We start from the raw sequence: 22790 nt of genomic DNA on the forward strand, positions 1-22790 counted from the left end.
AACTCCAGCTGTTATACTTGTCCCAGTTAGCCCACTGACAGCATGTACTCTTGAATGCTGTCTAACTCCAGCTGTTATACTTGTTCCAGTTAGCCCACTGACAGCATGTACTCTTGAATGCTGTCTAACTCCAGCTGTTATACTTGTCCCAGTTAGCCCACTGACAGCATGTACTCTTGAATGCTGTCTAACTCCAGCTGTTATACTTGTCCCAGTTAGCCCACTGACAGCATGCGCTATAGGTACGGCCAGTAGAAGAAGAAAAGAGGGGCCAAGAGGTCTGAGGAAGGCTGAGATTATAGGGGAGCAGAGCAATATTTCACAGCACCTGCATGTTGCGATGCCTACAAGCCTTAAGTTGGTTTTGTTTTTTACAGTTGTCTCGTGCCAAACATGCATTGTTCGACAGACATCCATTTACACTTAATGTGCATTTCAGCTTACTTGAACTGGAAGAAATACTTTCACAAAAGGTCTGTGATATACTTTACACATTCCAAAATTATGAAATCTTTGTTTACAGTGCTATGACTTCATCCATGGTTATTTTTAATAATGTTTTGCTGTCTAAACCAGTGGTTGCCAGCATGTTTTGAATCACTGTATGCCATGAATAGGCTTATAGCTTTTACTTATTATGTAGCAAATATGTGTAGTAAGACTGTATAATAAACTTTGTATATCATAATATGCTTGGCCTCAATTTGAATTGATTGATTGCGTTTTAATAGAAATGTAAACGAACGGAAAGCATTTACATGTCGTGTGGCTGCTTGCTCACAAGGGGGCAGTCATTAAACTCAAGTAACAAACATTTAAGCAAGCTTTATTAGAATATTAGACAAGGTTTTTTAAATTAACAAGCAGCATCATAAACTATCCATAATTCCAAGTACATAGATTAAAGAACATTTTAGCTGCAGCATCTTGAATGAAATTGGAGGATACAAGGAGGAAACAAGGATACCAACAGGTCTACTCTGGCCGTTTGTCTACCTCACCAGACACGTCTCCTGAAATGTGTGAACACACACACACAAGTTTCAAGTTCAAGTCTTTTATTTGTCAGGTACACAGAACCACACAAGGTCAGACTGGGCGCTGAAATTCTTAGGACAAGACAACGCAAGCACCTGGCATAACATAACATATAAGTACACAGAACATCATTTACATCTATGCTGAGCTTAAATAAGTGAAACTCTTAAATATACAGATAGCCATAAATAATCGACTATACTAACCCTAATACTAAAACTTCCTAAATTACAAATAACAATAAATAATACACTATACTAACCCTAAATGCACATAAAACCTATTTCAACCCTATAACCTATTCTAACCTAAGTGGAGTACAATAGTGCAAAATTGCAGATCAGTGACTATGTCAATGACCCTACAGGAGTCTGATGGCGAGGTACAGTGAGGTAGTGCAATGTTACTGATGCAACCAGTAGCTGAAAGTGACAGTGTATAAATGACTAGTGTGCAGTGAATCAATGTCCATATCAGTGACCATTCAGAAGCCTGATGGCCCTTGGGTAGTTGTCCAGTCTGCGTGTGCGCGACCGGATGCTGCGGTAACGCCTGCCAGAAGGCAGTGGGGTAAAGACGCTGAAGGATGGGTGGTAACAGTCTCTTAGAATCCTGCCGGCTTTCCTGAGGCAACGTGTGTGGTAGGTGTCCTGTAGGGCTGGGAGCTTCCTGCCGATGATGAACTCAGCTGAACGGACCACACTTCGTAGGGCCTTGCGGTCCCTGTCTGTGCAGCTCCCATACCACACTGTAATGCAACCAGTCAGAATGCTCTCTATAGTGCATCTGTAAAAGTTAGTGAGGATGACTAAGTCCATACCAAACTTCTTCTCAGGAAGAAGAGGCGCTTGCGGGCCGATTTGACCACCTTGTCCGTGTGAACAGACCAGGTGAGGTCGTTGCTGATGTTCACCCCGAGGAACTTGAAGCAGCTGACCTTCTCCACTTCAGATCCATTGATGAGTAGGGGTGCATGCTCCTCCTAGTGCCACCTCCTATAGTCCACAATCATCTCCTTGGTCTTGCTGATGTTGAGAGAGAGGTTATTGTCCTGACACCATGATGTCAGGGTGTCAACCTCCTCTCTGTAGGAGGTTGTCCTTACTTAAACATTCTCAAACATTCTATTTAGTTCTTGTTTCTTTCTGTCTTCCTTTCTATTTTGTTCTCTTTCTTGCTCCATCTCTCTCTAGTTCTCTCTCTCTCTGTCGCTTTCTATCTCTCTGTCTCTCGCTCTCTTTCACAGCAACATGGTCTTAAAGGGATTTTTTTTTAACGCAATGTGCAGTGAAACATAAATAGACCCAAACAATACCTTGTTGCCGCACAAGCCTGTGTTCTAGAAGCCAGAAGAATGTGATGGAAATACCTTTTCAATGGGTCTCAACAGTAGGAAAGCCTCTTTGTCCTGAAACCACAGGTTTATGACTATTTATGTTTTACATCTTATGAAGAGATTTGTCTGTGTATATTTATTTATTAAAAAGACAATCATTTGTTTCAAAACATGCCTTAGAAAAAATCTACAGCCTCTTGGTTTTAGTTTGCTAAACCAATTCTTTGGCTTCGGGTTAGAGTGTTCGGAAAGTCATGTCACGTAGGAGACATTGCTTTCTGTCCTGGTTACATCTGTTAGTCCCCATACAGTATGCCCTAGCAGCACGAAGAGGATTCATCGATATTTTGTTTTCTGCTCTGCTGGCCAAGGCCTCCCCAGGGCTGGGCATGCTTTCTGGGTTTTCTATGAACAAGCACTAATGATTTTTTCTCTCTCAGGACATTATTCTACTTGACCACCTTCCACCTCGGCACTAGCCCTGACGCTAGTGAGTCACAGCACGGCTGCTCATATGTGGACAGAACATTGCCTTGACATTTTAAGTGGATCCTTTTGGCATGTAGAATTTGATGGACATCGTTGTACAAGGGAAGGTTATACATTTTGTATTCTTTTCTTGAGAGCATCTACAGTAACGTGAGCGTATACTGTCTTCTGTTTCCTTGTGTCCTACTCTTTGTCTCCATGTCACCTGCCCCTGTGTCTCCTGTCTCCTATTCCTCTGTCTCCAGTCCCTGTTCAATTGTCCCCCGTGTCGCCAAGGATGAAGAACCAGAGAGATGAACACCTTCACACTCGAGATCTGGTTGTCACAAAACAGAGGTGCCATGACACAGGTCGACCCAGACGGCCTCAGCTTTCCATAATCGTTCTCACAGACACCCTTCTGGGCAGAGTGACAACAAGCTTGTGACGCTTGTGTCCTCCGGAAACTTTTACATAACCACTTGAGGACGTCCAAAAGTCGTCCTCACTTCAAACTCAAATGAGTGCATCTCTCACACTCTCTTTTCTATTGATGAGTTAGAGTGCATCTCCCCATTATCCATCATAGAGAGAGAGAGAGAGAGAGAGAGAGAGAGAGAGAGAGAGAGAGAGAGAGAGAGTCTAGGTCTCAGGTGCCTTGGGGCTGAGAGTGTCCCGAGTCCGGGGAGTGGAGCGTAAGAGACAGACAGAGAGAGACTTGTGTTTGTCTTTGTGTTGAAAGACTGAAAGGCAGCAAAGAGCAGAGTCAAGCTGTCCTCTCCATAGCCCACTGGAGATGAGGGAGGAAACAGAGTGAGGCTTGGGCAGCGATGATGACACAAAGGACGAGAAGGAGATGAAGACGGGAGTTCTGTTTGACCTCAGGAATTCTTTTCTTTTTTCATGGTCCACAAATCATGTGAAAAGGGAAGCCTTGGATTGAATTCAAGAGTGTATTCTGAAGATAAGACGACAGCCATGCTTGGGCTTCCAGCAGCTTTGATCACTACTTCCAATCCTTCAGGATGAAGAGTAGGGCAAATTGAAAATCAATATGACTGTCTGCTATATTTGAAATATTATACAGAGAACATGGGGATCAAGCCCTACACAAACTAGGAAAAACATGTTTACAAGTCATAAAAGAGAGTTCCTTAACTATAACATCTGGGCAAAATCAAGTTGATCAAAGAAGTAAAAGAAAACATGAAAATGTTTATTTTCTTTTGCTCCAGTATTTTGAGAATTTTGATTTTTTCTTCTTTCTTTCTTCTTCCTCTTCAAGGTAAGCTTCAGCTCTTCTTAGATACAGGCTCGTTGCTTTCATAATGGTATTGTTTTTGGTCCATAAAAGGAATTTGTAAGAGGAGTCCATTCCATTTGTGCTCCTCTATAAGAAAATTGTATGCGTGTACAACCTGAAGGGTTGTTGATGCACACATTGTGGATATCAGACAAACCATGGAAGCCCATGAAACCATTTTTGTTTCAACGATCATTTATGTATATGAAACACAGTGTTGTGTGTTTTTGGAATCAGCACATAATGTATCATCAAGATACACTGTACCCATTGTCTCAGCTGTTACTCTGTGTTGTAGTCACATTATGAATGAAAAGGGGATGGAAGTGTTTGTCTAAAGTATATCATTCAAGTTCATTTAAAGATAGTAATTAGATATTAAATAAAAAAGCAAAGCTAAAAAATTGCAAGGGCCAGTGACAGAGAAAATGGGATGAATAAAAACTCACAAGAGAAAGAATCCCTTCAGAATACTGTTGATCCACTGCTTTTCAGAAAGGTAGAACCCAGTTGAATGGTCTCCATTGTCTTCCTTTTTTGGAACTAATCAGATCAGTGGAGAATATCAATTACTCTAAGACCATAATGTATTCAATGCCATCACTATGTATATCTTCTCCTCTTCCTCCTCTTCCTCCTCTTTCTCCTCTTCCTCCTCCTGCTCCTCTTCCTCCTCCTGCTCCTCAACCTCCTCTTCCTCCTCCTGCTCCTCCTCCTGCTCCAACCTCCTCTTCCTCCTCCTGCTCCTCTTCCTCCTCTTCCTCCTCCTGCTCCTCTTCCTCCTCCTGCTCCAACCTCCTCTTCCTCCTCCTGCTCCTCTTCCTCCTCTTCCTCCTCCTGCTCCTCTTCCTCCTCCTGCTCCTCAACCTCCTCCTCCTGCTCCTCAACCTCCTCTTCCTCCTACTGCTCCTCTTCCTCCTCCTGCTCCTCCTGCTCCTCTTCCTCCTCCTGATCTTCTTCCTCCTCTTCCTCCTCCTGCTCCTCTTCCTCCTCCTGATCTTCTTCCTCCTCTTCCTCCTCCTGCTCTTCTTCCTCCTCCTGCTCCTCAACCTCCTCTTCCTCCTCCTGCTCCTCTTCCTCCTCCTGCTCCTCAACCTCCTCTTCCTCCTCCTCTTCATCTCCCCCTCCTCCTCCAGTGTGCTCCCACCCCAGGGCCAGGGCTCAGGCGGAGGACCGTCTCCTGAAGACTCTCTTTGGTCGCTACAACAAGCTAGCGCGGCCTGTGGCCAACACGTCTGACGCAGTGAGGGTCCGCTTCGGCTTGTCCATCGCTCAGCTTATCGACGTGGTAAAGGCCCTCCGTTCTCGGCGCTTCGCTCTGACCTGTGACGGCAGCACTCCGCCGCGCATTTTCGACTGAGTCCGTCTTCTTTCTTTCTTGTTCATTTTAGGACGAGAAGAATCAAATGATGACCACCAATGTCTGGGTGAAACAAGTGAGTTGCTGTTCCTACCTCAAGTTATCAGCGGCGGAGTTTGTTGAGATGTTGTAAAATGGTGGTGTGGTTCTTGTAGGAGTGGTATGATTACAAGCTCAGGTGGAACCCCAGGGAGTATGAGAACGTCACGTCCATCCGGATCCCGTCGCAGATCATCTGGAGGCCCGACATTGTTCTCTACAACAAGTAGGCTCCTCACCGTGCACATACGTACTGACCTGTACTGAAAATAACATACGAGAGAAATCCAATGAAGAACCATGAAAATGAGAACCACGAGTGTTGCATTTTACTGAACTTGCTAAAAGAATAATTACATTTGTGAAACAGCTGACACTAAGAGGTGTGGGAAGCAAATATACCCTTGACTTTCCTGGGTTGGCTTCTCATCAACGTCGGTTCAGATTTTCCTAGTCCTTCTTCTCCTCCGCAGTGCAGACGGGGACTTTGCCGTGACCCACCTGACCAAAGCCCACCTGTACCACGACGGCTGGATCAAGTGGACGCCCCCGGCCATCTACAAGTCCTCCTGCTCCATGGACGTCACCTTCTTCCCTTTCGACCAGCAGAACTGCACCATGAAGTTTGGCTCGTGGACGTACGACCGCGCCAAGATCGACCTGGTCAGCATGGCCAGCGACGTGGACCAGCAGGACTACTGGGAGAGCGGCGAGTGGGTCCTCGTCAGCGCCGTGGGCAACTACAACGTCAAGAAGTACGAGTGCTGCGCCGAGACCTACTCGGACATCACCTACTCCTTCCTGATCCGGAGGCTGCCTCTCTTCTACACAATCAACCTGATCGTCCCCTGCCTGCTCATCTCCTTCCTCACCGTGCTGGTCTTCTACCTGCCCTCCGACTGCGGGGAGAAGGTCACCCTGTGCATCTCCGTCCTCCTCTCCCTCACCGTGTTCCTCCTCCTCATCACTGAGATCATCCCGTCCACCTCGCTCGTCATTCCCCTCATCGGGGAGTACCTGCTCTTCACCATGATCTTCGTCACGCTCTCCATCATGATCACCATCTTCGTGCTCAACGTGCACCACCGCTCGCGGCGCACGCACACCATGCCCCGCTGGGTCCGCACCGTCTTCCTGGAGATGGTCCCTGGCTTCCTGTGCATTAAGCGGCCGGTCAGGGACGACCGCAAGCGGCAGGGGGAGGCGAGGCAAAAGAGGGCCAGCGCCCCCACCCTCTGGGCGAGCGTTGAGGCCGGGGTCGAGGCGGAGCTGAACCCTACCTCTCCCCATGGCACCCTGAACATCCTAAACCAACTTGCCCGCTCACCATCTCTCTCCCAAGGTCGACCCACGGAAGGCTCCCTGCCCACACCACCACTGCTGGTAGGTAGCCTGGAGGTCAAAGGTTAGAGCTCGAAACTAGAGGGAAAGTCTGCCCTCCGGGAATTGACTTTGAAGTGGTTGAGAGGTAACATGTGCTGTTCTCCTGCAGCCCCAGCGGAGGCCGTCGGTGGTCCGATCGCCTAGCCTGTACTCTGTCCTCCAGGAGGAACCAGCGTCACAGACAGATGGGTCTCCTCCCCCCTCCGGCCCCCCCAGCCTCTGGTCAGAGGTCAGCAGCAGCAGGCCCGGGCTAAGATGCGCTCCCTCAGTGTGCAGTACGGTCTGGGGGAGAGGGAGAGGCCGCAGAGCAGTGACCGCTGTCGCTCCCGCAGCATCCAGTACTGCTGCCTGCATGAGGAGGCCTCAAAGGTGACTGTATGAATGTCTGAGTGTGCTATATGTGTGTGCGTGCTACGTGTGTGTGTGCTATGTGTGTGTGTGTGTATGCTCTGTGTGTATGTTAAGTTTCTTTGCGAATGAATACGATCGCACACACATTTCCTGTTAACTGTATTTACTGTATTTACAGGGCAATGGTGGGACCCAGTGTAAGCCACCGGTTCAGTTCCCATGCCAGTCGCAGAGGGAGAGGAGGAGGCGTAGCTGTCCTGTCCTGAGTAAGCACCACCCATCCCAGAATGAGCCAGCCCAGACTGCAGGCGCCTGCAGCTCCAGAGACCTGCGACTTCTGTCCCTCTCGCCCTCCATGAAAATGGCTGTAGATGGGGTTCAGTACATCGCTGACCACCTCCGAGCTGAGGACATTGACTTCTCTGTAAGTCTTTTTTGTTTGGTAACCAGTTGGTTTTGCCATTTTAATGGAGTTTGAATGTCTTACCTTAAAACTGCCATTCCTATTCTCACTGAATGGACCATGTAAACCTTTTCCTCTGGAAAAATATTTTTGATTTACCTTGCTTTGCAGGTGAAACAGGAGTGGAAGTACGTAGCCATGGTAATGGACCGCATCTTCCTTTGGATGTTCATCTTGGTGTGCATTCTGGGAACTGTAGGCCTCTTCCTCCCAGCCTGGCTTGCTGGAATGATCTAGTGTATAACACAGAGAAGAGGAAGCCAGAATATGACTCAACAGAAATGTTCAGTTCAGCAAAGTAGCCTTATTATGTTTTCTTGTGTACTCATATGCATGTAAACAGTCACATAAAGTAGAGTGATGTAATTAAATATGATGATAAAACCTATGTTGAAATGACGTGTGTCTTGTGTAATTCCCTTTAAGTAGCCTACATGTGATGCAAGAAAATGTGTTGAAATGTGTCAAGTAGACCAGATCAGCTTTAGTACAAATTCAAGCATTCTTTAAGAAATCGTTTTAAATGCACAAAATTGCAAAGGGATTTTAATTACTTGTAATTCATCACCCTGTGTAAATGGATCGACCTGATCGAATGACAACACCAAAAAACATTGGAATCAGGCGCAGCCAGGATACCTAAACAGGATTGCTCTTCCCTTCCGCGTTGGCAATTTTGCAGGTGCCGACTTTCCACGTCAGTTCTCAAATCAGGCTTTGTGAGCAAAACATTCATGCTATTTATATAATTGTACCGTTATCCGAACAATCAAGGACCATCGCCAGCTATAGCGACGATGTCATTACTAGAATGTGAAGATAATTATGACTTCGTATTCAAAATAGTTTTAGTGGGAGATGTCGGTGTTGGCAAAACTTGCGTGGTTCAACGTTTTAAGACTGGTATATTTATCGAAAGACAAGGAAACACAATTGGAGTGGACTTTACCATGAAGACCATGGAAATTCAAGGAAAGAGAATAAAGGTTCGTGGGTTTAGATGATATTATGTAATAGGCCATTTGTTTCACAATAATCCAAGTAAACAAAATGTTTGATGTCATCATGCAGTGTTGACAAAATAGCTTCCTGTACAGCTACTTAACCAGTCAGTACGCGTACAAGCGAACAATATTTCATTTACAAAATCATAGGCTATAGAATGATCCCTTATGTTTTGCTCTTTTTTTCCAAATCAGCAATACGTCAAATTGTTGAGATGTCGTGTTTTTATTAAGTGACGGGTTCACTAGAACGTATTAAATCTGAACGTGGGACTGCTCAAGTTGACTAAATGTGTTACTGATTAATGCAGGCATTTCTCTTAGGAATCTTCTAGATGCCTTGCTGTCCGTGGCCTGGTCAACACACATCAGCACTTTTTTTTATCAATGACGTGACCGTTTGGGGTGATTGTGTTCAGCGTTAGCCATGGACTGATGTGTTTTTAGGACAACAACGTTGATTAATGTTAATACCAGTGCGTTTAAAGGACATGTTTTCCAGACAATGGCGGGTTCATAGTTTGGTTTATGTGGTATTATGATTAGGCCAATTGGCCTATTTAATTCTCAAATCTTCAAAAAATGTATTGACTCCAAAGGAGCCGCCATGCATCAACACATGATCAGTATGTACACGACAAATGTGATAGATTTTCAAAGAGTCCGTTATCAGTTCCTGTCATTCTAACCTGTGACCCTCTACCAACAAAAGCAGTGGCTCTCTTTTACTTGACCCTTATGTCCTGTGTTTCTATCTCAGTTGCAGATCTGGGACACTGCAGGACAGGAGCGCTTCCGCACCATCACCCAGAGCTACTATCGCAGCACCAATGGCGCCATCATCACCTACGACGTCACCAGAAAGGCCTCTTTCCTGGCGGTGCCCAAATGGATGGAAGACGTGAAGAAATACGGCGGTTCCAACATTGTGCCACTTCTTATTGGTCAGTCTGTACATTTGTAATCCATTCGCCAACCCCTTACATGTGAATGTATAGTCATATCTTAGTTCCTCTCTTCTCCAAAGAACTCGACCGTTCTGGTTATTGACCCGTCGCTTCACAGGTAATAAATCGGACCTGACTGACTTGCGCGAGGTGCCCTATGAGGACGCCCAGACCATGGCCCACCAGCTGGACTTCATCAGTGCCATCGAGACGTCCGCCAAAGACTCCAGCAACGTGGACGAGGCCTTCGCCAAGATGGCCGCCGAGCTCATCCTCAGGCACGGGGGTCCCATGTTTAATGAGAACGTGACTGACAGTTTTAAACTGAACAGCAAGGATGTCTCTGTTGACGGCTGGGGTTGTGGCTGTTAATGTGTTCTAGAACTTTTTTTTTTTCCTCTGATGGAGCCACACAGGTGGGTGCCATTCTGAAGGGTGTTGTTGTGGTGAAAATCAAGCGGGTGATGGAACAGAATGAAGGGTTTCACTTGAGCGGTTCAATCAGGCTCATTTTTGGCGATTTGATAGGTAGCAGTTGGTAGATACGTTTGATGTGATGTAGCTGTCCTTTAGCAGAGGATTATGCATGTGACTGTTGCTATTGAGCAACACTTTTCTATAATTTTAGAACAACCGCACAGGGAAGGTAGTGTGGAGCAACCCCAACCCCAGTGTGCTCTGCCTACCAGCCTGTTTTTAGTGACAAGCCTGTTTTGTATGGACCGTGACTAGTATGTGGAGAGAGGTACGATTGTGCTAGATGACTTCAGAGATGAGCCTGTCTAATCCTGGCTAGTATGGGCTATACCAGGATAACAAAGCTAGTGCTTGAAGAGGTCAGGGTAAATACCATAGGCTTTGGGAAATTATTTGCACAGTTATTTCTCTTAACTATCCTGGTTTTAATTTATGCAGTTTGCCAATGAGAGGTGTTCAAGTGGTGTTTTTGCACATGAAATTGGGATTCCGAAGTGCCATTTCAGGATCACAATTTCTCTCTCTCTTTGAAAAGGACAGTGTCGGCCGCTGTGTCACCTTAGTCTAATGGAGGGATGGTCCTGACTGAATAGTGGGTCTAAGATGGAGTAAAGTGCTGTTGACAAACTAGCATCACACTTCAAACGCTCACCTGAATTTAGTGATCAGAGTGGAGGCCTGTCGTTGTATTTCCCCATTTTATAAAACAAATATCAGGAACTATTTGTCATGATTTATATATGTATGTTTGTGCTAAGTCATATCATCTTTACTTGTATTGTTATCGTATGAATACTTATTTGAGATGTGAACATTTGTGAATGTATCGAAGGGTTAGTTGTTTATAATATGACCAAGATGAGTGCCTTTCTCTTTTCACCATATCTTGTGAACCACATGTGGCAAGTTATCTTAGTACAAGGTTTTTAAAGATGACCATTTAAGATTATTTAATTGTTCAACAAAACAACAAGATTTTAAAGCTAAATTTAAAAAATAATTTATTCCGAGGGGTGTGGGTCAAATAATGTGTTACTATGCAATTTTATCACAGGTCTTCATATCAAACAGATGCTTTTGTCAGTGAATGTTGTTTTTAATCTTTCTATCTTGAGACATAATGCTCAGAATGATCTGTTCATATTGAATTAAATGCCATTTTGGGAGAATTTAAGTCTTATGGCTGGTTTGATACACTTAAGGCTACACTACAAGTCTGAACTGAATAGTTTATTAATCAAGACAGGGTAACCTCTTCACGGAATTCAAACTGAACACAATAAAATGAATGTACGTTTAAAAAGTTTAGTAATTTATTCTGAACAGTACATTTAGACAAAATATATTTTTAACTATTGTTAATTTTGAATTGTTAATAAAATAAATAACCTAATATGTAACCTAAATATGTAGGTAATTTGCTTCACAGTGATGTCACTTTCTTCAAAGTATCCTAAATTCCAAAATCTCTAGAAAACATTAGTCCTTTCCAACTATTTTAGAAGCTATTTACACAATTGTATACATGGAATGGACAGGGCTGCACACTAGTTAACAACAATCAATATACAAGAAGATCAAATAAGTACAGAAATGACAGGACTTTTAAGTTAAGGCACAGTAAAAAATAAAAGAAAGTACCAGGATGGCCAATTGGCAATAAAATTCTGCTCCATCCTTCACAAACAGTGTACATGTTTCTAAAAGCATGTAGTGAAATTTGGACTGACTTCAATACTTTGGAAAATCTGTCTAACTCTGTTTACAAGGTATGCAAATATGTGTTGTGCTTAGTTTCATGGTTTTATAAATACACATATGCAAAGTAAGGGCATTGGCAAAAATATAGACAAATGGCTTCATGAAAAAAGAAAAAAAAACAACAACGATAGTTGATAGTTGAACAATCTATTATTGTTCTTACATCAAATTTTGTTTCTCCCGAATTCACCCTTACGATCAAAGTCTGGAAGCAGCAAACTTCTCCTGCTCAAATATGAGTTCAACGGCTGCGTCCACGTCCTGTACGATGTGGCCCGGCTCCACCAGGGAGGGGTGGAAGCGGAAGTCTCGGTGGCCGTGGAACACTGTCTCCTTGATGCTGCTGTTGGAGTCCATGGGCACCTCGGTATGGGGGTTGTAGACCCCGGTGCAGACCAGGATAGACTTGCAGGTGGTGGCAGAGGGGGAGGCCAGCTCACTCTCCCAGGCCATATCCATGTCCTCCTCCTGGGGCAGGGTTTTGGAAGGGCCGGTGCCGGCCGCCACCCTGGTCGCCACCTTGGCACTGTGCCTGGTCGCACGCTCCTCCAGGTAGCCATTGTAAAGGTTGGCTCCATAGATGTCCGTCATGAGGTTGTCACTGGATCATGTTGAAAAAGGTCATTAGTACTTTTGCCTTTATAAGATGCTTGTCATATGACAACAAAATAAACAGACATTTCCTTTGTGGGGAAATAATTATATTAACTTTTTTAACTTGTCAAAGAAATTAACAAAGTGTGTGGGGAGGGAATCTCTTCCAGGAGATCTCTATTATTCTGCTGTAACAGCCTTCTAGATGCTATCTCAGCTGGTTTCTTACCCAATGGCGTAGAGGGACCTGATGGGCATCCTCCAGCCCCTCTCAGCAGCCTGCTCTCTGATCAGGAACTCAGCAAAGTGGTAGGTCAGCTCACTGGGCTTCCCCATCAGAGCCTCGTACTTCAGCTCCTGGCCCGTGATCTTCCTGTAGAGGCTCTCCAGACACACCAGGAACGTCCCATGGCCAAACCTGCCGGTCAGAGGACAGGCCTTCATCTCAGACCAGGGACATTCAACCAATACACTGTATGTTAAGAATTGGTAAGATGATAACGCTACATTATCTTGTAGCAGTACGGTCACTCACAATTGTTTTGTTTTTTTTGTGGGATACTGAAGGATGAAAATCATTCAACTGAGGGTGATTGTAGCCAGCACTGGGGTATAACTACTAGCTGGTATAAAAACCAGCACTGGGGTATAACTACCAGCGGGTATAAAAACCAGCACTGGCGTATAACTTATGGTAATGTCAGTTGTAGAAGACATTACCTGGGTGAGTGAGCTTCAGCCATCCACATGAGGTCCATATTACAGGCTAGCAGAGGCAGGTGGGCAGAGTGATGGCTCACATAGGGATTATTCAGGTTGCCATTAGTCAACAACACGTCAATAATCAGCTGGAGGTTGGTCTCCCATCGAATAGGCTCCCCAAAGAGAATGACCGCTTCAATAGGACAGACAGGCACACAACAAAATAGAAGGTTTTATTATGTGTAAATGCTTTGTAACATATATATATATATATATATATATATATATATATATAACATAAACATATTTGTTATGATTTTTCTTTTTTTAAGGTCAAATACGTAAATATTTCAAGTACCTTCGATTTGTGGTATGTTCAAAAAGGGTGAAGCCTGCAACAAGAAAACAGAACCATTGCTGCACATGCTGTCACTGTCAGTCATAACACCCTTTTCTCACAAACAATAGCGTTATGCAGGACTATTGGCAGGACAGGCTTGTGAACATACCGGGAGATTGGGCCTCCTGTTGTGATCTACCATGTCCAGCAGGGGGAAGTGTTCCCTCAACATGTCGATGCTCAACACATTCTTGAAGCCAAGGCTAACAGAACAGGTTAAGGATGAATTGTGAGAGAAAACTCCCTGGAATAGCAACTTGAATGGCGTGCAATACCTTACTTTAAATGATATAAAGACAATACTGACACAGACTGTCTGACTGACATGGGTAGATTGTATTTCTGTCCGGCACTGCCTGTAAGCTGTTATTTGTAAGCTGTTATGTCTTAAAATAAAGATAGGCTCATACACTGCGACACAAATCTTGTTGACCGTGCCTTCCTCCAAAATGTCTCAGAGATCTTTGTGCCACATTGCATAAGCATTCATTAGTTTGTGTCCTGGCTGCCTACCCCATAATCACAGACCACCAGCCATCCGTTTAATCTATCAGGAGAAGATGAACTGAGTTACACAACTGCCAGATGCACGCGCAATTTGTCCAACATAATCAATGCAACCCACCTCTAGGAATAAATGCTTACATTAGCAAGACAACTAAGATGATCATAACAATTACAAGCACCTTAAAGTATTTATACCTCTACGATCAAGGAACAGGCATAATTACTCGTATTACACAAATGTTCGATTATCCAATTTAAATAATGATATTGCTGTAGTTAAGTCAACCTATTTGCCAGATCGTCTGAGTAACCAGAAACCTGAAGGATACTTCTTGGCAATGTCCAACACTGGGCCCTGTCCAGAGACCAGGACACATTTGTCGTGGTATTTTCTGAACATTCTCAGAGGACTGTGAGACAGCATGACCTGGTCTTGCGAAATCTGCAATACAAATGTTAAACAAGTACATTTTCAAAATGGAAGACTGTGTGTTGAATCCCAATCTAGGATTATAGTATAAATTCTGAGGCCATGTGTTGCACTTGTGAGCTCTCCTGGGGGAAAGAGGAGAGGAGATGAGCAAAGACAGCTGGGCTTTTTAGCATTTTTGTCAACAAATGCAGAACTGATCACCAGACTTACAGGAACTCCCAAGATGTGGGAAAGCTGGTCGGCCTTTTTCTGACGCAGACAGTTCCCCGCGTTGGTCACAAACACTACAGGGACCAAGAATTGTCCCCGGGAGTCGACCAGCTTCTGAAAAGCCTTCTTGGCAGCAGGGATGGGAGTCTTTCCTCTCACCAGGACCCCGTCAATGTCAAACAGCAAGCCAAAGTCAGGCTGCAGCTGTGAGCAAGAGGAACAAAATCCCATATTACTGAGGAACTGATAAAGCTGTGCAGGTCATTTATGAAGCTTGCAGGCTGTGCTTTCACTGATAACTGTCTTGATAAAACAAGGATGCTTTAAAGTTCAAAATGTGAAGTTAGAGAATGACAAGAATATTAGTATGGAGTCTTAAAAACTGAACGAGGGCTCATGTTGACTCAGATATGATGTGACAGACCCTCAAAAAGAAGACATGTCAGAACTGCTCCTGACACATCTCTTCTTCTAAAACAATCACGTGTGATTCCACAGCTATGATCTTTGGGTGGCTTTTTGTCTCTATTTGTGTTTTGATAAGAATGATTTTCAGACTCTCACGCACTTAGGGATTAGCACAAACATCTGTGCCTTTCCCCATTTAGAACACTTGTCTATATCAGCAAATACGATCCTTGTCACCATCAATCCCTTTTTTTATTTTTTATTCAGGAAACCCATTTGATCTGCTTTTGTTCTTTACTGTGGGAAAATGCCTATGCCTTATCAAAGCAAATATATGTTTAAAGCTTCATGCTATTTTGAATTGTGTATCATTAATTGTATGCCCTCATGCACAAAACACAGATGCTTTCCAGAATGCATAAACAAGCTATTTGAAACAAGAGAAATGCATGATATTATGCAATACACTTGTATTAAATCTAGGGTTTTGTCTATTGCTGAAATCGTATTAAGCTCTGAATTGTGGCGTAAAGGTTATGGGAGTCGTGGGCTTCATGACCTAGGCTATGGAAAGGCAGTAGGGCATGGGAATGTAGAAAATGTTCTCAACGCAATCACGTGAGGCATGTACAGACTATACTATATCCAATCACATGCGTGACCTCTTTTTCCCTGTTTCGGACATTGTCATTTTGTCAATATGGGAAAGCATAGCATAGATTGACATAGAAATTGAACATAAAATAAAACAGACGAATATAATTGAAAATCTGAATAAAGGGTAGTTGAATAAATTATATCTAAGAGTGGTTGTTTTACCTCGAGTACATGAATGATCAATTTAATATCATATTTTGTTACATCATACATTGTTACATATTACCTGGTCGTATTAGACTAGCCAATACTTTATGGTATTAATTTAACAATGTAGCTGGTTCACAAACATGGTTCGTACATCAGTATTGAAGTGTAATCTCTGACTACCTTGCCCTTAGACGTCGCCGTTCCGCACATTCCACAGCTTGTCAATAGAGTTCCTCGTTCAACTTGCCGGCTGCACAAAGTATTGGCAGCCCGGTGTAAAACAGTAAGGGCTTTCATTCTAGTTCTTGAAAAATGGAGATCACTTCACTGATTCAAGTTCATATCCAGCTCCATCGTTCTGAAAGCCCCTCATATATCCTTGGAGGCTGAATTATGTGACGACACAGGAGGAGGTCCGAAGAGGACGGGAAGAAATCAACGTCTTATCTGTCGCAGCAAGAATGCCGGGTTATTATGGCTCTCATTCTCAAATTATTATTCTGTCATTATGCCTTTATGGAGTTAGGCTTTTACATTTTAAAGTGCGTTTGAAAGAATGAATATATTAACGGTTTACTCGGTTCACTTGTTGCCTGTAGAGCGTAAACAAAAGACTCACCAAAGCATAAAATTCGTTGCTGTCATTTTGTATTTTCACATACTAACCCCTTACCCAACCCCTTGATTCCCAAAACAGTTTTTTCCTGCATTAACTTAGATAAACATGACAGAGTTCAAATAGCCAATCTCTTAAATGTTCCAAGCAGTGTCCCAGTCCAACTCTGTATCAAAGTAAACTAGGTCCTCTGCCATTTCTTATAGGAAGTAATGAAAGGCATTATCCAAGCATGCATTCCATGGAGTATGATATAGTAGACAGAAGGACAAAAAGTTAACTGGATAAACCATGAACTACAATAGCTGCTTTAACTAAGGAAATCATAAGAACAGTTCTCTCTACAACAGTCTAAGCAGACAATGTATCATTGGAACCGAGTTCACAGCAGAATATAGATGTTCATTACTACACTGGCTCACGCATGACTGAATGCATGATCTTTTGCATAGAAAATGGGAAAAGCACATTTCTAATGACAAGATTAGATTGGGCCTAAATGGAGAAAGCGTGAGCCCTGTAGCTCCAAGCCTCCCTCGGGTCGACCAGTCACATGGACCAGTCTGCCTCCAATCACATGTAATTGAGAGTTTTAAATTGAAAACCCGCCACTTTGTGATCAAGGACTTGTGAGTCTAGAGCAGCAGCATGAAGGATCTCATTAATGACCGGAGAGTGGAATCAGTAGCTGATAACGAAACAGTTCAATATGTTTTCAAAATCCAGGAAAACGTTGTTGCATTGCAGTTTTTTTTTGTTTTTTTTTATTAAGATCACAGAGAAAAAAAAGTATATAAAAAAATACATTATTTACAGTCACAACATCTTGCTTTCACACAAAGTACTGAACAGAATGCCATGTGTCATTCATCAATATTGCTACTTATTCAAGGTGTGACCTTGGGTAAAGTGACAACTCGCTTCACAAACTACAACCCCAATAACGCCTTGGCCTCTTCACTCTGCGCCATTAGAGTTTCACTGGCATACTTCTGCAGCAGCTCCATCTTCTTTCTTCTGACCAGGGCTTCCTCAATCTAAAAAAAAGGGATGTAAGCAAAGAAAAAGGTTTAGGGACGTTAAGAAACGTCCGTAACCCCTGTCCTACCGTGACCTCTTGTGGAACAGCTTGGTGACGTGTGTTGGCCCTCACCTCCTTCTGAGAGGGAACAGGCACGTGAGAGATGAACGTCTGCATGCCCTCCTCCCCCTCCATCTGGGTCCGGGATTCGTCATCTGAATGCTACGAGACACATTGAACAGGGTTATGGTGGTCTGCAAACGGTACGCGGCACAATCCAAAATGTCACCCAATACTGGACTCTAGGTTTGTCCATGTGACGACTTTCAACGAGCAGAATAGGCAGTCACACTTTCCATAGAATGCTCAGTGAGACTTTTTTCTGATCTGACAAACACATCCAATTGAAATAATGTTGCAAAATTGATCCAATAATGACAAATCAATTGCTCAGTTACGATAAGTTGCACATTTGCATTTACAAAATAGATTGACCGGCCATATATGCTTCAATATTAAACAACATTCCACGTTTAGCATCGAGCAGAGACATGGTTGAATTCTTCGTTTCCACTTGGCATCACGGTCAATACCCAGACACAAGCACAGACTGGAACAGCCGGCTTTCTATAAGCTGGCTGGCCTGATGTTTTGACGACTGTGTCTCACCTCATCATCTTGGACAGCGTATATGTATTCCTCCTCCTCCTCCACCTCCTCTACGTCCTTGTCGGCCCCTCCAGCGCCAGCTAGACGTGCCTCCCGATCAGCTTTCCATTTCTCCACGGCTTCCGCGATGACTGGGACGACACACACACACACAGCTGGCGTCAGAGGGACTGCCTCAGACCCATCGCATTCACGGCTGACAGCAGCCCATCAGGCCACAACTGCACTCTTTAGTGGAAGTGGAGGTCAGGAACGAGATGACAACACCAAACTTGTTTAAAACAAGGCAAATGGGGCCATACTACTTGAATCATAGGAAAAACGAGTAGAGAGGATACCATTTCTGGGGAATTGTGAAATATGCTTGCGGCCGCAGCTGTCTGTAGTCTCCCGCTGTGTACTGATAGCCATTGCCAAACTGAGGTCGACACCGCTGATACTGCTGTGGGTTGCTAGCCACACCCCCACTACCAGAACCCCCACAGCTAGCTGGCTAACTCCTCTGTACCCCAAAACTCCACAGTTGTTTTCACGATCACTTGACTGCAATAGCTAGTGCACGGGTAGTACATATTTAGTCAAAGGAACACAGAAAACGAAAGCAAGGCAAGGGACAAGCAGTGGTGGCTGCCGTAGTAATAATATATATGCGAGATAACAGGTAGTGTGCCTTGCTGGTAGCAAACACAAATGATTTCCTAAAGGAGAGGTCGACTGATAAGATGTGTCATGTCACAAGGGGTCTGACCAGAGTGTGCAGTAAAGAGGTCTCATATGAGTGGCATCAGCTGTACTCATGCAGCTAGGGGACATTGACACAAATAGGAAGCACATGCTATGCAAGCACCACCCTCACAAAAGGAAAGCAGATTGGAGAGGGATGTGCATCCAATACAAAGGGAGACATTCTCCCCATCTGGCCAGCAAACGAGTGCTGCTGGGTGGGGATCTTAACGTAATTCAAGTGGTCACGTTCGCGATCGGAGCACAAGGCAATCTTCACCTTTCGCAGACACAACATTTAAGGCCTCCTGACTGCTTTCGTTGTGACCCTAACGGCACATCATTCCCCAGACAGTGGCAGCTGTGTGTTTTCAACAATACCTTGTTTCTCGTACTCCTGCTCCAGCGGCACCAACGCCCCGTCGTCCTCGTCCCTGTAGCCGTAGTACTCGGCGTCAATGTCCTTCATGAGCTCAGCACGCGTCTTCCTGGGGGGAGGGATGGCTGAAGGAGAAGGTATGGTGAGAAGAGCAGAATACACGAGTGGTTTTAGTCCAGCTCTTTCAGCCCTAAAAGCGTCTGTTTGAAGTTCATCTCGAGGAGGAAGGAACACGACGTACGTTCTTTTTCAAACAACTCCCTCACTCCCGGCAGGTCTTTTGCGGCGCCAAAATATTTATAGCCCCGGTTTCCCGGTACTTCTTTGCCTTCGTGGTCGAGCATCCTTGGTCCAACTCGCTAAAAGCACAAAAGAGACAGTTTGTCAACTAACCCTTGGATACTCTATTGGGCCTTAGGCACCTATTTTGAGGATCCTCCGTGTTGTCGACAGCACTCTCACCCCATAATCAGGCCCACCGAGCTCCTTGATCCGGACCTCCCAGTGCCCCTTTTCTCGGAGCAACTTGTTGATTTCATCGTTCAAGTCTCTGATCTTGAATTCACCCAAACCGGCTGTAGAAAGACAGAGTTACGTTTTGTGTATTATTACAATGTGTGAAATTCTTACCTGAAAAGGCAATTTCTGTGACACAAATACAGATTTCTCACCGTTTTGAATTTGTGCAACCTTCTTGGAAATCTCACTGATGATCTGGAAAGAGGAAAAAAAAATAAGATTAGACCACATTGAGAACTCCATTTAGTGTACACTGTATTCCAACATGGTACAGTAATACCGTACATAGATACAGACAGTAATACCATACATAGATACAGTAATGGCAACATCCTCTCTTTACCTGCCTTCGCCACTTCTCTGCTTTAGGCAGCTCATTGCATTCTGAAGCCAGAAACGGTCTCCTTTCCTGTGAGAGTTAACAAATAACACAACACCTACCACAATCAATACAGACGTTGCTGGTATGCTGCTATGATAAGTAGATTGAGTTCCTTTAAATCTTTCATCACAATGTTGATATTTACCCTGACTTTTCCCTCCTCCAGCTGAGCTTGACGAAATCTCGCCAAGGCCGTCCTGAAAGTTCCATGTTTTGTACATTAATATTACGCTGATAAATGTGAAAAATAAATGGCAAAGAAATAGAGACCAATGAGAGACAGAGATAACACTACAACTTCTTATCAACGAGAAAATAAACCCATGTGAATCACAGGATTGTTGCACGTAAGGTGAAACGTGTAAGTGAATATGGGCTGTGTGCACTACGACTAAGTCAAAGCAATGAGAGCAAAATGAAAGGTGTTGTCTTTCAAAGAGTGGAATAAGAGCGGAATGGTCAATAAGTGCATGAAAAACTTACATGGCCTTTTCAGCATTACGAGCCTACATGGGTAAAACATAAATTAGATCTTTGCCGGATGATAAGCGCCACTTTTCATTGCAATGCTTATTTGCCCACAATATTATATTTTCCTATACTTTTCTACTTTTTGCCAATCTTTCTACTGTAACACACACATTTCCCTGCAAGGTGATTTGATTAAGAACAGGATGTTTTACATACACCAATGCAACTGACAATTGCTTGTTTAATAAGTTACATAGAGGAGCTAGGCTAGCTAGCTATCAATTGTAGATCATGTAAAATTAGCGGGCAGTACTTGCTAGCTACTACTAGCTAGGTTGGCTAGCCATATTAATCAGCAATATTACGAAGAATATTACAAACTGAGATAACTGATAAACCCTTACCATGTTTGCAGACTTTTGTGGGCTGACTGACTCGTTTAAAACGTTGCTAACTAACTAGCTACTGTAGCAGGATAGCTAAGCGCTACAACGACTAGTGCACGCTGTGCTAAAAGAACCGGAAGTTGACGATGTGTATGTTTTAGGTCAAAGTTCAAAGTTGAGTATCATCAAAATGCTATTATTTTATCCTCGTTTTATTTTATTTATTTATTTGTGACTGTTATTCAAAACTGCACGTTTTGAATAACAAGTAATAGTATTGACTGTCTACGTTCATTGCAGAAATACAGCACCAACTTTCCGCTACTCATCCCAAGTAGTTGAACTGACAGACGTCAACATGTCATTCGATTATCCTTGTAGATCATCATCAACCTTCCTGGGATGCTCAACCCTAAAACAGTCAGACTTGATTTCACACATGAAGTGTTTTAAATCGCAATTTAACTTCATAAGGCAGAAAAACACGACCTTGCACAAACGAACACACTTGAAAACACACACAGACACATACTTGACCTGTCTTTGTAACTGGCTCTGACATGTTGAATTATTCATTCCCCAGGGGCTCATTGTGCCTAGACAGCTAACCAGAGAAAGTGTTGAAAGTAAAAGACCCCATGCATAGCTAGATTCATATTACAAGACCATTCTCAGACATAGACCAATCTTCTCTCATTCAATTTTAATGAAAACAGAGGAATAACAAGGGCCTTACACAATGCATGCTAAATTTGCATAAAATTAAAAAATAGCTGCTATACTTTAGAGAAATGTTACAATAAAAGGCACACCCTGGAGTCAGGACTGTTTTGCCTGGGCGGCTGTGAAGCGCCCGTGTTGGTGTGTCCATTAGCATGAACACCTGAGCCCCCTGGAGCAAAATCATGTTGTTGCTCCCCCAGCCGGAGCTGCAGCAGCTGGATCTGGGCAGAGGCTCTGTCCATCTCGGAATTTTTCTCCTCCAGAGCTTCTCTGGCCCTCTTCAGCTCTCCCAGCAGCTCCTCCACCTCCCTCCGCTTCAGACTGTGCCCCTGCTCCAGCCACTTCACCCTGCACTGAAGGCCCACCGCCAATGCCTGGGCCGACTGGAGCTACAGAGAGATATGGCGCAGTTGGTATATGAAAATGAACTGTGCATCTAAATGATGAGAGTAGGGAGGGAAAACAAGCCTACCTGAGCAGTGAGCTCGCGGGACGATTGCTCTAGAAGCTCAAGCTGCTCCACTTTAGACTTGCATGCAGTCAGGACCTCAATCAGGGAATCTTTCGATGTGTCTGCCCCTGCATCTGCAGCTATTTGAGTTTGATTCTCATCTATTTTTTTGCCTGATCTTGTCAGCAGAGATAGACAATGTCCTTCCTCTGTGTTTCTTGTGTCGTTCACCACAGTCTCAGAACGTACAGAAATTAGGTCCCTCTGATCTTCAGGCTTTGCTCCGAGGTCCTGTTCCTTTGGGAGTGACACAAAAGATGACTGCAGGACATGGTGGTCCAATGCATCAGGAGTTTCAGTGTGGTCATTGGGTTCTGTTGTGTTGCAGTTGACCAGCCCTGGTTGAAACCCACAAACATTTTGAGAACTTACTTCCTGGGATTTCTCCTCCTTTTTGTA

General features: G+C 44.0%; 4 protein-coding genes across 4 annotated transcripts; 2 read left to right on the top strand and 2 right to left on the bottom strand.

The window, feature by feature from the left end:
* The first annotated feature begins 4045 nt into the window (after positions 1-4045).
* LOC146273249 (neuronal acetylcholine receptor subunit alpha-4-like) lies at positions 4046-8140 on the top strand. The gene is given in 9 exon segments (XM_084705891.1): positions 4046-4127; positions 5282-5433; positions 5537-5581; positions 5661-5770; positions 6018-6927; positions 7013-7141; positions 7144-7296; positions 7457-7702; positions 7853-8140. Coding segments are annotated over 9 exon segments (1950 nt in total). The 5' UTR covers positions 4046-4048; the 3' UTR covers positions 7979-8140.
* A 118-nt stretch (positions 8141-8258) lies between these two features.
* On the top strand, positions 8259-11338 carry rab43 (RAB43, member RAS oncogene family). The gene is made up of 3 exons (XM_084706402.1): positions 8259-8727; positions 9506-9689; positions 9811-11338. The coding sequence occupies exons 1-3, from the start codon at positions 8539-8541 to the stop codon at positions 10062-10064; spliced, it is 627 nt and encodes a 208-aa protein (XP_084562528.1). The 5' UTR covers positions 8259-8538; the 3' UTR covers positions 10065-11338.
* LOC146273251 (haloacid dehalogenase-like hydrolase domain-containing 5) lies at positions 11166-16348 on the bottom strand. The gene is made up of 8 exons (XM_084706401.1): positions 16172-16348; positions 14777-14980; positions 14463-14575; positions 13736-13829; positions 13585-13618; positions 13245-13419; positions 12754-12942; positions 11166-12531 (listed from the first exon to the last, which is right to left on the bottom strand). The coding sequence occupies exons 1-8, from the start codon at positions 16286-16288 to the stop codon at positions 12129-12131; spliced, it is 1329 nt and encodes a 442-aa protein (XP_084562527.1). The 5' UTR covers positions 16289-16348; the 3' UTR covers positions 11166-12128.
* Positions 16349-17340: 992 nt separating this feature from the next.
* On the bottom strand, positions 17341-21303 carry isy1 (ISY1 spliceosome associated protein). The gene is made up of 11 exons (XM_084705231.1): positions 21176-21303; positions 20784-20806; positions 20446-20497; positions 20262-20327; positions 20071-20113; positions 19862-19974; positions 19641-19758; positions 19402-19524; positions 18298-18428; positions 17761-17850; positions 17341-17644 (listed from the first exon to the last, which is right to left on the bottom strand). The coding sequence occupies exons 1-11, from the start codon at positions 21176-21178 to the stop codon at positions 17537-17539; spliced, it is 870 nt and encodes a 289-aa protein (XP_084561357.1). The 5' UTR covers positions 21179-21303; the 3' UTR covers positions 17341-17536.
* Positions 21304-22790: the final 1487 nt, after the last annotated feature.

Source organism: Hypomesus nipponensis, chromosome 9 (genome assembly GCF_054491055.1).
Source record: "Hypomesus nipponensis isolate SF chromosome 9, ASM5449105v1, whole genome shotgun sequence".
Taxonomy (NCBI): domain Eukaryota; kingdom Metazoa; phylum Chordata; class Actinopteri; order Osmeriformes; family Osmeridae; genus Hypomesus; species Hypomesus nipponensis.

Coding starts and splice junctions, on each gene's coding strand:
- isy1 (XM_084705231.1), bottom strand. Junction 19,525..19,640: donor GGAGTTGTTTGAAAAAGAAC/GTACGTCGTGTT, acceptor CTTCTCCTTCAG/CCATCCCTCCCCCCAGGAAG. Junction 17,851..18,297: donor ACGCTGTCCAAGATGATGAG/GTGAGACACAGT, acceptor TGTGTCTCGTAG/CATTCAGATGACGAATCCCG.
- rab43 (XM_084706402.1), top strand. CDS start 8,539: ATGTCATTACTAGAATGTGAAGATAATTATGACTTCGTATTCAAAATA. Junction 8,728..9,505: donor TTCAAGGAAAGAGAATAAAG/GTTCGTGGGTTT, acceptor TTTCTATCTCAG/TTGCAGATCTGGGACACTGC. Junction 9,690..9,810: donor CATTGTGCCACTTCTTATTG/GTCAGTCTGTAC, acceptor GTCGCTTCACAG/GTAATAAATCGGACCTGACT.
- LOC146273251 (XM_084706401.1), bottom strand. CDS start 16,288: ATGAAAGCCCTTACTGTTTTACACCGGGCTGCCAATACTTTGTGCAGC. Junction 13,830..14,462: donor GTGTTGGACATTGCCAAGAA/GTATCCTTCAGG, acceptor CTGTTCTGTTAG/CCTTGGCTTCAAGAATGTGT. Junction 13,619..13,735: donor ACAGGAGGCCCAATCTCCCG/GTATGTTCACAA, acceptor TTCTTGTTGCAG/GCTTCACCCTTTTTGAACAT.